Below are 17197 nucleotides of genomic sequence, written 5' to 3' on the forward strand. Positions count from 1 at the left end.
GGGTCGGGGCTTCGCTGGCGGAGGCGCCGGATCCTCCTCCTGTCTCCTGGCACTGGCCTATTCAGTAACAGGATTCGGGCACTGTTTCAAGCCGCCATCCACGCTCTGTGCAGATGCCTCCTGCCCTCATCGGCGCTGCATCCTAATCACGAAAACGTATCAGGCAGAGATCGTCTTCCTCGGCGGCTCTTTCTTCTCCCTGTCAGGCAGAGATCGTGTTTCAGTCCAGGGAGAGGGTCTCGTCATCGGCGTCGGCGCCGGAAGCCTGCGCTGTTGTTGCAGGTGATGCCCAAATCGATGGAGGTGATGCACGGCGTCCTTCTCGTCGACATAGTTTATCTGATGTTTTTGAGGATGGGCGTTGTAGCTTCTCCAAGCGGGTGCGATCAAGAACATGGCTCTGGACTTGATCATCTCTCGACCATGGATAGCACGTCTCTTTTCCCTGCTTCAGAACAGTTACTCGGTAGTTGGCTACTAGCTAGCCTTGAAGGTGAGGAGATGAAAACTGCCTCTCAAACAGGAGATTCCGATTCTCTACTATTAGTTGACAACTTTTGGGAGGAAATTGGCTTCCCGACCCCTGCCTCTCGGTGGTGGGATCGAAATAGTTCGGATTCGCATTCGTTGGTTGGTACCACAATCTCTACCCAAAAAACCAGTCCAGGGCAAACTCTCGTACGCGGCAATGGCGGCTCGACCCGGCGATGGCTGGGCAACGTCGTGAGGAAACAGCAGTTCCAGCGTCCACATCTCCCAAGATTTGGAGGCAACAACGCTGGCAAGGAGGGGCTGCTCAAGGGCAGCACCACTCTTTCAGCAAGTTCCATCAGGGAGCCAATCCCGGGCCGCCGATCATGGAGACCAGTCGCGGACTGCCCTCCAAGTTAGACCGGTACAACCACCCACAGCGCCGGTGCCGACAAACCAAGAACAACAGAGGGAGATACCAACGCAGCAAGTAGAGACAGCTAAAGCAAAGAAACCGAGACCGCCTCTTTGTCACAGGTGCAAAACAAGTGGCCATATGGCGCAGGTATGCAAAGCGGACCTTGATTGCTACATTTGCAACAAGAAGGATTCTCATCTAGCAACGAAGTGTCCAGTGCTCAAGTTGCCGAAACCCACATGCTCACTTTTTGGTTTCGGTAAAACCGAGTTTGGTTTTCTCCAAATTAGTGGCTTTGGAATGAATGTGCAATCACCCTCAACTGCTCCCATGGCATTGGTATCCATTCACGGTGGCGTGCTGTCCCGAGAGATAGTTCAGGCCGAGCTAGCTCATCGGATAAGGCCGGACTGGAAGTGGGAAGCTGTCCCTCATGGTGACAACTCTTTCCTCGTCGCCTTCCCTTCTTTTGAGGAATTAAAGAGGATGGATGACGTTGAATTCCGTCTAAAGAATCACGGGGTTTCAATGACAATAATTGAGTGGAAGACTCCTGATGATGTGATACCGGCATATGAATTGGATGAGGTGTGGATACATGTGTCGGGTGTGCCCGCCCCATGGCATCATTACTTGGCCTTTTGGGCATTAGGTTGTGTCATTGGGGCTACACAGGAGGTTGATATGCTCACTTACAGACGCACGGGGGTGATTAGAATGAAGGTGTTCATGCATAGCAGTGTAGTGTTGCCGATCACAACGGATGTTGTCTTTGGAAAGTTGGGATACCCTATCACTTATGCTTTGGAAAATGAGAGTTTTCGTCCGGCTAAGATTATGGAGGTTGATCAGATGGATCATGATGGGGACACACAAGAAGATCAAGATGACTCATCAAGGGATGGTCACCATGATCAGGTGCATAAGAAGGCAAGGAACTCAGAAAATACAACTCCTCCAAAGGAGCAATCTTCAGATGTTACAGCCATGCAACTGGCCTTAACTCCTCTTGTGAATTGCCAGCCTCTGCCACCTCCTCGGCCTGTGATAGCTGATGAGAAAGAGGTCATGACAGCCAGGTCAACACCAAGAATTATGACACATACCTGCTCTTATAAACCGGACGGCATCCCTTCTGCACCTGAGCAACTTCGCACGCAGACAACGGGGTCGGAACATCTCCCTTTGCTCACCCCTAGGTCGGCTGCAGCAACTAGGACAACTGCTGTCCTTTCTCCGGTGGCACATGAGGAAGTCTTACAGGAAGGGAAAATAAACACTTCTTCGCCTGTACCGCAGTTGACTCGCGCAAGTGGCAGCAAGGCTGGCTCCTCCACACCTCGTCGCCGTAGTATGCGATCCAATGTTGAGAACTTGGATGGCATCGCTAGAGGGGATGACGACTCGCTGCTCAAGGCAATGAAGAGGACAGCAGTGCGTAATTTGGATGATAGCTTTGCGGCACGGGAGGTTTCGGCACCGACGAATCAGCTGCACTCGGCCTCTCGTATTGCATCATTTCAGCAAGGTACTGCTACTAGGCCTTCTCAGTCCCTACCTTCTTTACCTCATGTTAATGTTGCTTCCAATCTTAAATCTTTAGGAGTTTCTTTGGGTACTTCTAATGTTTCTTTTCTGCTCAATGTCTTGAAACATATTGAGGTAGATAGAACAAAAGTAGCAACCAAGCCTAGAGAAAACAACCAGTCCATTTCTTTTGTGTCGGAGGTAGATCCTTTTATGACAAGTGATGACGAGGGCGACGATATTGATGGCGCCCTACTCGCTCACTTAGTTAAGGATATCTCGGAGATTGATATGGAGGATGTAGACCAAAGTAACAAAATTTGTGACTTGTTGGTTTCCACTAGAAAATCTAAATCATCTTCAAAAAGGAAAGAGCGAAAGTCTCATCCCAAAAATCCAAAAACCACTAAAATTGTTTCATCATGAAAGAAATTTTTTGGAATAGCAAAGGTCTTTCAGACTTGGCTAAATTCCGGTTTGTGGCAGATATTGTTAGAGAAAAAAAGCTAGACTTTGTTGCATTGCTTGAGACAAGAAAGGGCGAAATGTCGAAGACAAATTTAGATCGCCTCTCTGGAGGTGCTGATTTTGTTTGGCATTGTCTCCCACCTAAAGGAAGATCGGGGGGTATTCTACTTGGGGTTAATGCGGCTGTATTGGATCTATCCTTAATTGTTGAAGGGGAATTTTTCGTTAAATTTCATCTCAACAATAGGGAGGATAACTTTAAATGGATTTTGATGGCAGTGTATGGACCGGCCCAAGATGATTTTAAATCTAGTTTCTTGGCAGAGTTAGTTCGCACGTGCCAGCATAATCATCTCCCCACTCTAATAGGGGGGATTTCAACATTTTGAGAAGTAGTGCGGAAATAAACAATGACCGATACAACGCTCGCTGGCCTTTTCTCTTCAATGTTGTGATTGATAGCTTTGACTTAAGAGAGATCGCTCTAACAGGCAGGCAATATACTTGGGCAAACTCGCTCCTTATACCGACGTATGAGAAGCTAGATAGGGTTCTTACTTCCACGGAATGGGAATCCAAATACCCTATGGAATCGGTTCATGCACTAGATAGAGGGGTGTCAGATCACACGCCTTTGTTCCTTGATACAGGGGAAGCGGCCTTTGCCGGAAACCTTAAGCAGTTCAAGATGGAACTTAGCTGGTTTCTGCGCGACGATTTCCATGATCGTGTTGTCGAAATTTGGAATAAACCAATCAAGGGTCGTAATGCAGTCCAACGATGGAATAAAAAAATGAGCGCTTTACGCCGACATCTGAGAGGTTGGTCTGCTCATACCAATGGTATCTTTAAATAGAAAAAAGCTCATCTACAACGGACCGTTGACGAACTAGATATCGCTGCAGAGGTGTGACTCCTTTCGGATCAAGAAAGAAATCTTCTTGATCAATCGAGGGATAATCTTGCAAGACTACTTTGTGCAGAGGAGATTAGATGGTACCAACGCTCAAAAGTCTCAGACGTTCTCCTTGGAGACAATAATACAAAATATTTTAACTTGATTGCCAATGGCAAACATAGGAAGATGGATCTTCTTCCTAGATCAGGATGAAGGAAAAATTGAGGGGGTTGAGGCGTTGAAAACATACATTACAAATTTTTACAAGAAATTCTTTGGACCGCCAGCGGAAAACTCATTTTCACTTGATGAGCACATAACTGAGGATATGGCTCAGGCCACACAAGCAGAAAATGACTTTCTTACTGCTCCTTTTCTGAGAAAGAAATAAAGGAAGCGATCTTTGCAATGGATCATAATAAAGCTCCTGGACCAGATGGTTTCCCAGTTGAATTTTACCAAAAATTTTGGGAAGTCATTAAGCATGATCTACTGAATTTATTTAATGAATTCCACTCTGGCAGCCTTCCAATTTTTGGTCTAAACTTTGGGGTGATTACTCTTATTCCGAAAGTTGAAGAAGCAAATCGAATCCAACAATATAGACCAATATGCTTGTTAAATGTCAGTTATAAAATATTCACTAAGGTCGCCACAAACCGAATTAGCTCGGTAGCTGACAATTTAGTGAATCCAACACAAACAGCTTTCATGCGTGGGCGAAACATCTTAGATGGAGTCGCCATCATACATGAAACAGTTCATGAACTACACAGAAAAAAATTAAATGGGGTGATATTCAAAATTGACTTTGAAAAAGCCTATGACAAGGTCAAATGGCCCTTCTTGTTACAAACTCTACGGATGAAAGGTTTCTCGCCCAAGTGGATTTCTTGGATCAAATCTTTCATCGTCGGGGGAAGTGTGGCGGTCAAAGTCAATGATGATGTCGGACCTTTTTTCCAGACTAAAAAAGGCCTTCAGCAAGGAGACCCTCTCTCCCCAATCCTATTCAACTTTATTGTTGACATGTTAGCTACCTTGATAAATAGAGCCAAAACACAAGGGCAAGTAGATGGTCTCATTCCGCATTTGATTGATGGGGGACTATCTATATTACAATATGTCGATGACATAGTTCTTTTTATGAATCATGACCTTGAGAAAGCTCAGAATATGAAGTCGGTGCTTCTAGCCTTTGAGCAATTGTCAGGTCTGAAGATCAATTTTCATAAAAGTGAACTATATTGTTTTGGCGAAGCACTTGAGTATAGAGATCAATATGCCCAACTCTTCGGTTGCCAGGTTGGTAATTTTCCTTTTCGATATCTTGGCATTCCGATCCATTGTAGGAAGTTAAGAAATGCGGAATGGAAAGAAGTGGTCGAAAGATTTGAAAAGAAATTAAGTAGCTGGAAAGGAAAACTTCTTTCGTTGGGAGGGCGACTAACACTGATTAACTCAGTACTTAGTAGTCTCCCAATGTATATGATGTCGTTCCTTGCAATACCTAGTGGGGTACTTAAAAAACTTGATTACCTTCGATCTAGGTTCTATTGGCAAGGGGATGGCCATAAGAAAAAATACCAGCTTGCTAAGTGGGACATCATCTGTCGTCCCAAAGATCAAGGGAGGCTGGGAATTCATGACCTCGAGGTAAAGAATATAGCGTTACTTAGCAAGTGGCTATTCAAGTTGCTTACCACAAACGGAATGTGGCAACAGTTGATACGTAACAAATATTTGGGATCACAACCTTTATCTCAGGCTTATTGGAAAGCAGGCGACTCACATTTTTGGGATAGTCTTATGAAGGCCAAACAAGATTTTTTTCGGTTTGGGTCTTTTCGTATTAGGGATGGCTCTCAAATAAGGTTTTGGGAAGATAAGTGGTTGGGTAATGCCTCGTTGAGAGATCAATATCCTTGTCTCTATAACTGTTATAGTTAGGCATAAACAAACGACAATATCACAAATCTTTCAAACAAACCCTCCAAGCTTTTCATGGAGACGAGATTTAATTGGAGCAAAATTAGCTGCTTGGCATAATTTATTGCCTCTCATAGCTGATTTGGTGTTGACACAAGAGCAAGATGAATTTCGCTGGAATCTCACCCCCAATGGGGTCTTCTCGATCAATTCACATTACATAGCTCTTGTTCATATGGGCGTCCCGAATATTAATAGACGTATTTGGAAGATTAATGTACCGTTAAAAGTAAAAGTTTTCCTTTGGTACTTACGTCGGGGAGTAATTCTAACCAAGGATAACCTAGCTAAGCGAAATTGGAAAGGTAGTAAAAAATGTTGCTTTTGTCATAAGGATGAAACCATTCAACATTTGTTCTTCCAATGTCATCTATCTCGTTATTTGTTCTTCCAATGTCATCTATCTCGTTTGGTATGGTCCGTTATTCATATGGCCTCTAACTTTCAACCTCCTCGAAATGTTACTCATATGTTTGGGCGTTGGCTTTCATGTGTTCCTAAAGAAATGAGAAATCTGTTTTTGATGGGTGCAGCAGCTATTTGTTGGTCCATTTGGCTAAGCAGAAACGGGGTTATTTTTGATAACAAGTTAGTGTCTTCTCCTCTACAGGTTATTACTCTAGTAACCCGGTGGTTACGTACCTGGGCTATCCTCCACAAACCGGGATTACGGGATACTATTGCGGTGATATCTCGACATTTGGACCAGGTGGCACGGGATGTTTTTACCCAGGAGCATGGGTGGCAATCTAGTCTATGGATTGATAGTCACTAATATCTATGTTTCGTGATGGGGGTTTAGTTTTGTCCTTTTATTGGTTGTGTGCATTTTATGCAGAGGCCGGGGGTGGGCTCAGTTGGAATGTATCATCTTGGTGTATTTGACTGAGTCTTAATAAAGCTTCCATTATCTTAAAAAAGTGATAGTTTCCGAAGACTAACCTCTACATACATGCTCATAGCTTTTTAAGGATCTAACCCTTAGGGCTCCTTTAGCAGCCCAGGAAACCACCGGGATCCCGGCCCAATCCCTGGGAGAAAGGCCCGCGGGGGAAATTGCCACTGGTATTATTTCTGGGAATAAGTTCACCGAAGGTCCCTTAACTTAACAGCGAGATTTTTTGAGGTCCCTTAATCACAAAACTAGAAATGTCTACCCCTAAACTTACTCAAACCGTTCACTGGAGGTACCTCGGCAGTATTTTTGCCCGGTTTTGCTGACGTGGCATCCTAGTCAGCAAAAAAAATTAAAAAAGTACGTGGGGCCCACATGTCAGCTTCACATATTTTTTCTTCTCTTTTCTTCTCCTTCTCTTCTTTTTTCTCTTCTCTCCTCTCTCTTCTCCTTCAGGCTGGCGGCGGGCGCAGCCGCGATGGCCGAGCGCGGATGCGGGCGGCCGGCGAGTGCGGCAGCAGAGCGGTGGCAGGCTGTGGGCGGAGCGGACGGCGGGTGATCCCGGCGGTAGAGCGCGGCGGCGGAGCGGAGGCTACGGGCGGAGCAACCGCGCGCCGTGGCCGCCGTCATCATCGGCTCTCCACCGTCGTCGTCGCCGTGGGCGAGGCTACACGGCGCGGCCGTTCGGCGGCATCGGCCAGGCGTCGCAGTGGCCGTGCATAGGTGGCTCGAAGTGCCGGCTGACGATGCACCCCAGTCGCTCGCGCTCCTCCTGTGCCGCGACAGCGGCAGTGGTGGCGGCGGCAGCGTCGCCGGCCTGATCCCATAGTCCTCCCGGACGCCCAGCTCGCGCAGCTGCAGCAGGAGCGTGTCCACGCTCGGTGTGCCATCGGCGTCGTGGACGGTGGTCGGCGCGGGCGCGGTGACCCTCGTCGTCTTCGACGACGTCGCGGTAGCACTTGACGTCGTAGCTCATACGCATATACGCCGGGTACAGACGGCCGCATGTACATGCGTCTTCGTACGAGCATATATATGCATGCATGGAGACGACCAGCTATAGCCTAGCTAGCTTCTTGTTGGTTTTCCGCCCGATAACATGCAGACGTATATACTCTCTCCGTTTCGTTTTATTTGACACCGTTGACTTTTTAGCATATGTTTGACCGCTCGTCTTATTCAAAAAATTTAAATAATTATTAATTCTTTTGCTATCATTTGATTCATCGTTAAATATACTTTTATGCATACGTATAGTTTTACATATTTCACCAAAGTTTTTAATAAGACGAACGGTCAAACATGTGCTAAAAAGTCAACGGTGTCAAATAAAACGAAACGGAGGGAGTATTAGCCAAGCATGTGTATATGGCTGAGCACACTCACATGTATATATCCCATTACATGCAGCGGAGGAGCGCGGATGCGGGGGGTGCAGCGGAAGGCGAGCGCGGCGGAGGAGCGGCGGCGGGCGAGCGCAGCGGTGGGCAAAGCAGCGGAGGGCGAGCTAGGCGAAGCGGAAGACAGTGGATGGGACGAGGAGCTCCCCCATGCTCGGCCGCCGTCACCGCCGTGGCCCCGCGGGTGGCCGACGATGCTAGGAGAGGCACCGCCGGCGGCAGAAGGGGAAGAGGCAGAGGAAGAGATTGTTTCTTGGTCGCCGACCGCCTCTCCCTCCCTCCTAAACTCGCTGGCCGCCGCGCTCGCGCTCCGCTACTCTGTCCGCGGCCTGCTCGCGCTCCACTGCTCGGCCCGTCGCCGCGCTCGCGCCTTCCACTGCTCCGTTGCCGCGCTCGCCCTCCGCTGCGCCGCCCGCATCTGTGCTCGCCGCTCCGCCCGCTACCTCCGCTCCGCCGCCGCGCTCCGCTGCCTCCGCTCCGCCGCCGGATGGCCGCGCCGCGTAGCCTCGCCCACGGTGACGACGACGGTGGAGAGCTAACGACGGCGGCGGCCATGGCGCGCGGCTGCTCCGCCTGCAGCCTGAAGGAGAAGAGAAGAGAGAGAAAAGAAAAGAGAAGAGGAGAGAAGGAGAAGAAAAGAGGAGAAAAAATATGTGAAAGCTGACATGTGGGCCCCACGTGTTTTTTTTAATGTTTTTGCTGACTAGGATGCCACGTCAGCAAAACCGGGCAAAAAATACTGCTGAGGGACCTCCGGTGAACGGTTTGAGTGAGTTTAGGGGTACACATTTCTGGTTTTGTGGTTAAGGGACCTCAAAAAATATCGCTGTTAAGTTGAGGGACCTCCGGTGAACTTATTCCTTATTTCTGGTCCATTTGGAAACCCACGAGGCAGGGATTTCCCGGCCCAATCCGCGGGGAAACCCCAGGGAAAGGAACCCGACCTCTCGAGGTCAGGAAATTTTCCTCTCCCGATCCGCCGCTCTCTCGCGCAAAAGCAGCGACCAAGAGCGGGCGCCGCCGTGCCTCCTCCTCCGGTGAGACGCGCCACCACCGGGACTCTTCCTCCGGCGAGAAGGATAAGCCCTTCTCCTCTTTCCCCTCCTCTCATCCTCCTAGGGTTCCCGTTCTCCTCCTCTAGGGTTTTCGCCTCCGTTCGGTCTCATCTCTCGCATCGCAGGCACAGAAACGCGGCGGTGACGCAGCGGCGCCTCGGCAGCACGGGCGCACAGCACCGGCGGAGGACCGGGGGGAGATCCAAGGTGGCGCGACGCACCGGCGGAGGAGGCGTTGAGGCGCAGATCCAAGGTAGCAAAGAATTTGGTTTGTTTCTTGATTTGGTTTGTTTCTCCACGCGCGCAAAGAATTCTTGCTCTGTTAGTTTCTTCCCCGCTGTAAGCTTGGTTCTGTGTTGTCCCGGTAGATTTATGTTGTTCTTGAGCGTTGAATCCGTGGAGGGATGGGTACACGCAGGTGCTAGGGTTCAATGGAGTTTCTGGTCTGTGGATTGTGAGAACGCACTGCAAGAGATGATTATGACTATCTATCTCCTTCTTGCTAGATTTGTTTTGCTGTTTAGTATCACAGAGATTTGTCTTGCTGTATATAATTACTAGCTTATATACAGCTAGCACTGACTTGTTCATTTCATCGATACGCCGAAAGATCGATCCACATAACAGTATGTCTAATTAATTAATGGCAGCTTAGCTATAAGTTTTGCATATGCCATCAGAGATGATCAGAAATTCAGGATTCAGTTGATTTCATATCTACAGTGTATTGTGCACAGCACTCATGGGTACTATTATAGCTATATGCAGACATGATGAGTACTAATATAGTAGTGGACAAGTACGTGTTGCACTGCATCTGCATGTGTATCCCTAATAATGTTATTATTCATTGTTTGCACAGTATATGGCATGATGATTTTTGTTTGCAAAGTACATTGTACAGATAAGATTTTTTAGTAGGCTGTTCATTGAAGTATTTTAGCTGATTTAACTGTTGTCTGTGCTAGTCAATCACTGAATTGTAGTATATAACATGGCTGAATTGAAATTGTGTTCTGAATATGAGACAGTGAACCATAGCACATCAAAGAAATTGTTGCAATTAAACCTGTTTTGGTGTTCATCCTGCTCTTATTGCAGGAAGAATTAGTGGCTGTATTGAGATGTTTTTACGTACAGTATTGCTCTGTCAATTTTAGTGGCAGACCTGCTTATGCTGTCTTGCATAATTCTTTCTTGCCCCTTTTGTGTTTGCCATGATGAATCTTGCTCTCTTTTTTTTTACCAATCAGTTGTTTTATTTTTTTGTTGTAATTTTAGTCTGATTTTCTAACAGAAAAGTGATGGGCTCTGCAAACGAGCAAATTAGAAAGTTTTTACTAGAGGATGATGAACTATTTTTCGTATTGGTCCCTGCTATACTTGCAATGGGAAATATCATGTTAAGTTCTGGTTGATTGAGAATTTGAGATATTATTGTTGTCAGGTTCCCTATGATGCAGAATTTTCTATGTCAAGTTCCCTAGGATGCAGAATGTTTTACTTGTATGCAACATAGCATGAAAAACTTACTTGACTAGTACTGTATAGAATTTTGGAATACATGAAAATATCAAAATAGCTCTCTAAATTATGAATGCATAATTCTGGTGTAGAATTCTGGAAGCAATACATAATTCTGAATCACTATCAGTTTTTAATGATCTTCTTATCTCCAATGTTGTTAAGTGTCCATTAAAAACTCCGTTTGCAATTGTTTGGTGGTTATTTATCTGGTTGTATGCAATGGGAAATGATTCAGGAATTTTGACTTTGTATGCAGCATAGCATGAAAAACTTACCTTAGTAGCACTGTAGAATTCTGGTAACATAATACAGTATGCATGTAGAAAGTACATTAGTCTAGTACATGAAAATAGCCCTCAAAATTCTGGATACATAATTCTTGTATAGAATCCTAGAAGCATAATTGTGGATGCAATACATTAGCACTTCAGCGATGATTCGCGAAATTTGTCCCTTGTTGTTTCTTGTGTTTTGATTTGCAACCATTAATTGAGAAAAAAATTGACATATTATCTATTGTGAAATTGCAGTTTTGGGGATCAACAAGTGACAAGAGTAAAGATTAAGACCAGTTGCACCGAGATGATTATTTGAAAATTCCAAGGATTATATCTTTTCCACTTAACCTTTGCTTACATGTGTGTCTATTTGTGTGCCAACTGTTAATGATTGCACATTAGTTGTTGAAAAGACATCACACTAATGTTTTAGCTTGCTTTATCTGTCATTTTAATGTATGCCTATGTAAAATATTCCAATCATCCAAGGTTCAATTTTTGTAATTTTTCATATTTTGTATTAGCTGAATGTTGAATTTTTCAAATTATTTGTGAATTTTCTGGATTTTTACCAAATTTGCTATGCCTTTTCCATATGAATGTCTGAATTTTTGGAATTTTCTGTGGATATTCCAAATTTTCTATGAAATTTTTGAATTTATTTTGTCACCCTGATTATCTTCTCCTGCTCGTTAGTTATCGTGAGTTTTATATTTTATCATGCTACGCATTTTAAACCCTAGCAGCTAGCATTTTCAAAGGAATGGAGCGTGGAATTTCCCCTCGTGGGAGTCTTCCAAATGAACGTAGGGGACTTTTCCCTCACGGGAGCAACTTCCCTAGGAAATGGAGGGAGTTCATATGTCACAGGGAAGATCCCCTTGGGGGATTATTTCCCAGGGGTTTTCTCCCCGTGCATCCAAAGGAGCCCTTAGTCTAGATAAATACTACGAAAAGGGAGCCTAGAGCAAGGAACAGTTAATCATACTACTGTGCAATGTATGCAAAACTACTTTACACAAAGGATAAAACTAGAAAATGGTACATGTGATACCTTCAAGGAAGCATCGGTAAAAATGCTACCGCTGTTCTCTTTTTCACCTTGTGGATATAATGAATCCATGTGATTGTTCACATATCAGTGCCACTACACTCTATCAAAACTTGCCTCCCAACTTCAATCGCAAGCTTCGGTCAAATCTTCCGCAGCGGTAAGCAACTTGTTCAAATGATTGGCTTGCACTTAAGCATTTACATTTCCGTCTGCATAAGAAATCAGTGGATGAAAGCATTCATCTGATCAGAAACTTTTCGCAAAGAGAGAAGTGTATTATCAAACTCAATCGGCTTCTCTATATCTGATCAGAAACCATTGGCAATGGAAGAAATTAATTGCCAAATTTCAGTAAGCTTCTTTATATCGCGCAGAAACCATTGGCAATGAGAGAAGTTAAACACCAAAACTCCAATCCGCCTATTTAAACCTTATCCAAGACACTCAACAGCAAGAGAAGTGAACTACTAAACTTCAATCATCTTCATTAATGCTGATCAGAAACTATTGGTTGAGATCCATGCAGTGTGTACTTTCGATGCAAAGGGTATACTTGGAACTGTCATACTTAGTTGCATTATGACCAAGGCGGTTACCCAAGAATCCAAATTCTGTCTCATCCTCATCATCACTATCTATGTTATTTGGAGTCATCCTATTCTGATAACACCTCCGTCTAAGTAGAAAACAATTAAAATAGTAGCTCACAAGTTCTTTCCTACCCTTTGACTGAAAAAGCATATGGAGACGCTTCCAGAAATTCCTTCCTGAAGATGGGGCATTAAGCTGCACGCAAGCCTTGAAATTTGCTTCCTCTTTATCTGTCCAGGAAAGTGCGATTTCCTCTCCCATACGATCAAATCCCCATGCATAGAAAGCTGAATCAAGTTCACGTCGCAGCTGAAGTCTCCTTTCTGCAACATGAAACCTAACACATTCTACAGATCCTGGAAGGTTGCAGCCACAAACACCTTCTCTACCTTTTCCAACAGGGTTACAAAAATATGATAATTTCCTGTTACCATTTTCCAGAGGCCAGACCTTTGTGCCCAACCATTTCCTGGTTTCTGCATTATCATAGCTTACAGGCAACTCACCAGTCCATTGTGGTACTTGTGCTTGGAACTCAGAGCCCACTGGTATTTTGTTCCTCTGCTGACTCGTAAAAAGCCAGTTGTCAGAGTTATGATGTTTCCTACTCTCATATTTCGCTTGTCCAATAATGTTGTTCTCTTGCTCCATTCCAATTGAAGGCACATTTATGTTTTCTACAACATTTATCAATTCATTAATATCTGAACCAGCCTGTGGAATGACAAGTTGAATCTTTTTACTGCATTTTTCTTGTGTGTCAATTCCAGTAGTGCTGGAACTCATGCAGCACTTGCAATCCATTGGAAATATTTCCTGCAAACGACAGAAAACAAAAAAGGGGTATATTAGGTGCTAGGACAATATCATGCACGAAAATCACAACGTCATGGTGATTTCGGATTTTGCATTTCCTTTGGCAACCAAAAACTGAATGAGTTCGAGAAATTAATAGTTTGATAACAAAATTTAACTAAACTTAATTTGATTTACAAAGTAAACTACAATATTTTTTACATCTGCATTTCCATGCTAAAAACAAAAGAACAACAGCGCAGCACAGTAAATCAGCAAACACAAATTGACCCTTAGAATTGGCTTACAAATCGATTTATATACTGTAGTTCCTTTGGAAACCAAACAAAAACTAAATTTGTGGTTCCATTCTAATTAAAATCTAATTCTATTTGAAGATTTAAGGAAATTGTAGGATGCAGAAGGATTTATGCATAAACTAGGAGTTTTAGGTATGATGGTCAATGTAGACTAAATTTAAGAGCCTTTATACTTCTTTGTCAGTAGATATCGAAGTTCTTGATCATCCAAGATGATGATTCAAACAAAGCTTTTGGGAAATCAGAGTGTGCAGAAGGATTTGCTATGCAGTAGGAGTTGGTTTTGCCATAAACCAAAACATTCAGAGGATATAATTATCATTAATCTGATATAATCTGTAATTTGTATCCATGATGGCATTTGGATCAGTAATCTACAAAAATAAATATGGTTCCTAAGTACTGTTGCTAAACTGAACAGTATCCCCAAATTGAATAGTGAACCAAAGTTGGTAGTGGAGGGGTCAGAGTCTGTGGATTACGCTGCAGTCTGCACCATTTTTGCAGAAATAGAAGTCTAGTAATAGCAGGATGTAAGGAAAGAGTATGTTTCAGTGCCATGAAAATTATAAAAGGATAGGCCCCAAATTATTTGTAACAGCATTACGATGTGTCAGTGAGTTGTAGCAAAAACAGTTTTGTTTGAACAAATCATTACAGCCACCAACACAAATATTCAAAGCAATAATTATATGAGACCCCCATAGGCCTCAATTCCTAAGCTAAAAGATCATAAATGAATACATTGATTACAGTATATAAATGAGATTATACAAGAGGAAACCCTAGAAGCTGGAACAAAAACAAGGAATCATATGATCAGTCTTAGGTGGAGTCAAAAATATAATCCATCTGCCTAGGAGAGAGAATTAGTTAGTATGAGTTAGTCATAAAAAAGAACTTTCCGTATAGCAGCCGAATGCTATTATTATTCCTCAAAGTTATCTTTAATAATATTGCAGATCGACCCAGAGTATTGCTGTTGCCTGTGCGAAACATGGTTCAAGCTGAATTCTGTACTGTTCTGTAAATTCCACAGTGATGAATGCCAGAGAAAGATAAGAAGCAGAGAAATTCAAGAAAAGCTTAGCTAAGATTGAATACCTAAGAAAGATATAGCATGTGAATTATAAGTTGCCTATCTATGGGAGTTTCCACAATTTCATTTCATTATAACTAAAAAAGCTTTAAAAGTATCATTGATAGTTTTCCCATCAGAAAAAGCTTCCAAAATAGAATTTGGAGTGCTGCTTATTGCTGTTTTCCACAACTCGTTTTGATGTAAAAAAAACTTGGATTTATTTGTTTTTTATGCAATGCATATCCTTTGAAATTCAGACACTTAACCATTCTCACAAACTCAATTGAATTTATGAATCAATCAGAACCCAAAGAAAACCTTTAAACTCCTCTAAATTTTATTATTGTGAAGGTATCAAGTTATCAAAGAGCGAAAAGGTATGCATCTTCTTATCAAGATTACTATAGAACATATAAATAGATATCAAATAATCAAGTATTGGAGGTACGATTAGAATGATCATTTTAGCATGTATCAACAATTATAGCCAACTCCCGACTCAGGTAGCAACTTATGTCGAGTATCTAACTATGGCTCAGAAGGGAGGAATTGACGGAAATAATGTTTTCGCCTAGGCTTTCTGTTGGCATTATACTATCTTCCAAACAATCATATCAGTGTAATCTCTAAGAAATACAAATGTACTCTCCAAATTACACTAAAATGCCAAATATCACAAAGATGCGTCAATAAGTTGGTCTATTCTCAACAAGCATTATCAATTGGATTTGAGCAAAAAGATTTAGGCCCTGTTTAATTCCCAAAACAAAAAAATTCACGTTGTCACATCGAATGTTTAGACACATGCATGGAGTATTAAATGTAGACAAAAAAAAATTACACAAATTGCGTATAAATTGCGAGACGAATCTTTTAAGCTCAATTGTGCCATGATTTGACAATGTGGTGCTACAGTAAACATTTGCTAATGATGGATTAATTAGGCTTAATAAATTCGTCTCGCAGTTTCCTGGCAGAATCTGTAATTTGTTTTGTTATTAGACTACGTTTCATACTTCATATGTGCGTCCGTATATCCGATGTGACAACCAAACCCAAAAATTTTCCCCAACTAAACAAGGCCTTAATACAATCGGTGAATCATCATAGTTAAGCTAACCTCAATTCAGTTAGTACATCAAAATACGATTAAACAACATGAATGATGCCAAACATTTCGATAAAGTGCTACTGAAGGTATTGGAATAACCTGCATGAGTGCACCATTCATCGTCATGCTCGAGCGGCGAGCCCTCTTCGCGAACACCGCCTTCCTCGCTGCCAACGCCAACGAGTAGTACCCATTCGCCGAGCCGGCAGCCATGGTGCCTGCCTCACCGCCATTCTCGGCAAGCTCCCTGACCCAATCCAACATCCCAACCATGTCCTCCCTCTTCCTCTTCAAGATTGGATGCTGCAGATCTCCCCCATTGCATTCCAAGAGTGGTTCTTCATTCTCCCTTCCATTGGAATCGAAGAATGGCTCTGGCTTCTTCCTCCCGTCGTTGCCATCCAGGAAGGGTCCATGCGCCTCCACGAGCCTCTGGATCCAGCGGTCCAGGGCGGCGAGGTACTTGTGGTAGATTAGCTTGACGGGCGCGGCGAGGGTGGCGTCGAGGCAAACGGACTCGGCGGCGGAGGCCCAGACGGCGGGGGACGACGACGTCGCGGCGTAGCCGCCGGCGGCGCGGATGGCGGAGAAGAGGCGGAGCAGGTCGACGCGGCTCCCGTCGCCGAGCTTCGCCGGGAGAGGGCGCACCTCGCGGCCGCCCGGGTAGACCTCGCGGAGGAACGCGGCGAGGACGGTGTCGAACAGGTCCGAGGGGGGGCCGGAGGCCGCGGCGTCGCCGATCCGGAGATGGGCGCAGAAGCCGAGAGACTGCAGCTTGCTGAGGATGGAGAGGATGACGCCGGCGGAGTCCATGGGCAGGGGAGGCCTCGCCGGCGGCGAGGTCACGGCGGTGGGCCACGGTGGCGCATTCTTTTTCCCTTTTTTGTGCGAGTTTCGTTGTTTATTTTGGGTTTGGATCTTTCCGGTGTGTTCGGTAGGTGCGGAGTGAATGTTAGGTGGTTTTTACATCCAGGGACTTAACTTAAGTCCCTGTCTTTAGACACTAATTTAGAGTATTAAATATAGACTACTTACAAAACTAATTACATAAATAAAAGCTAATTCACGAGACAAATTTTTTAAGCCTAATTAATCTATAATTAGAGAATGTTTACTGTAGCATCACATAGGCTAATCATGGATTAATTAGGCTCATTAGATTCGTCTCGCAAATTAGTCCAAGATTATGGATGGGTTTTATTAATAGTCTACGTTTAATATTTATAATTAATTTTCAAACATCCGATGTGATATGGACTTAGAAGTTTTAGTCCCATCTAAACAGGGCTAACCATAAAAAAAAATTATAACCATGCCAT

The 17197-nt window shown here is 44.0% G+C and overlaps 2 protein-coding genes across 4 annotated transcripts; one reads left to right on the forward strand and one right to left on the reverse strand.

Annotated features, from left to right (window-relative positions):
* Positions 1-1214: 1214 nt before the first annotated feature.
* On the forward strand, positions 1215-11502 carry LOC9272529 (uncharacterized). Of its 2 annotated transcripts, XR_001545130.3 has the most exons (3): positions 1215-2417; positions 8077-9374; positions 11179-11502. XR_001545130.3 is itself a non-coding variant. In XM_066309310.1 (2 exons), the coding sequence occupies exons 1-2, from the start codon at positions 1220-1222 to the stop codon at positions 6522-6524; spliced, it is 1341 nt and encodes a 446-aa protein (XP_066165407.1). In that variant the 5' UTR covers positions 1215-1219; the 3' UTR covers positions 6525-6690. The 2 variants fall into 2 exon arrangements, 1 of the variants encoding a protein (XP_066165407.1); XM_066309310.1 differs by lacking the exons at positions 8077-9374; positions 11179-11502 and adding an exon at positions 6382-6690.
* Positions 11503-11889: 387 nt separating this feature from the next.
* LOC4335051 (AT-rich interactive domain-containing protein 2) lies at positions 11890-16811 on the reverse strand. Of its 2 annotated transcripts, XM_015778122.3 has the most exons (3): positions 15978-16811; positions 12703-13387; positions 11890-12189 (listed from the first exon to the last, which is right to left on the reverse strand). In XM_015778122.3, the coding sequence occupies exons 1-3, from the start codon at positions 16689-16691 to the stop codon at positions 12170-12172; spliced, it is 1419 nt and encodes a 472-aa protein (XP_015633608.1). In that variant the 5' UTR covers positions 16692-16811; the 3' UTR covers positions 11890-12169. The 2 variants fall into 2 exon arrangements, with proteins under 2 accessions (XP_015633608.1, XP_015633607.1); XM_015778121.3 differs by having other exon boundaries at positions 11890-13387.
* Positions 16812-17197: the final 386 nt, after the last annotated feature.

This window comes from Oryza sativa, chromosome 4 (genome assembly GCF_034140825.1).
Source record: "Oryza sativa Japonica Group chromosome 4, ASM3414082v1".
Classification (NCBI taxonomy): Eukaryota; Viridiplantae; Streptophyta; class Magnoliopsida; order Poales; family Poaceae; genus Oryza; species Oryza sativa.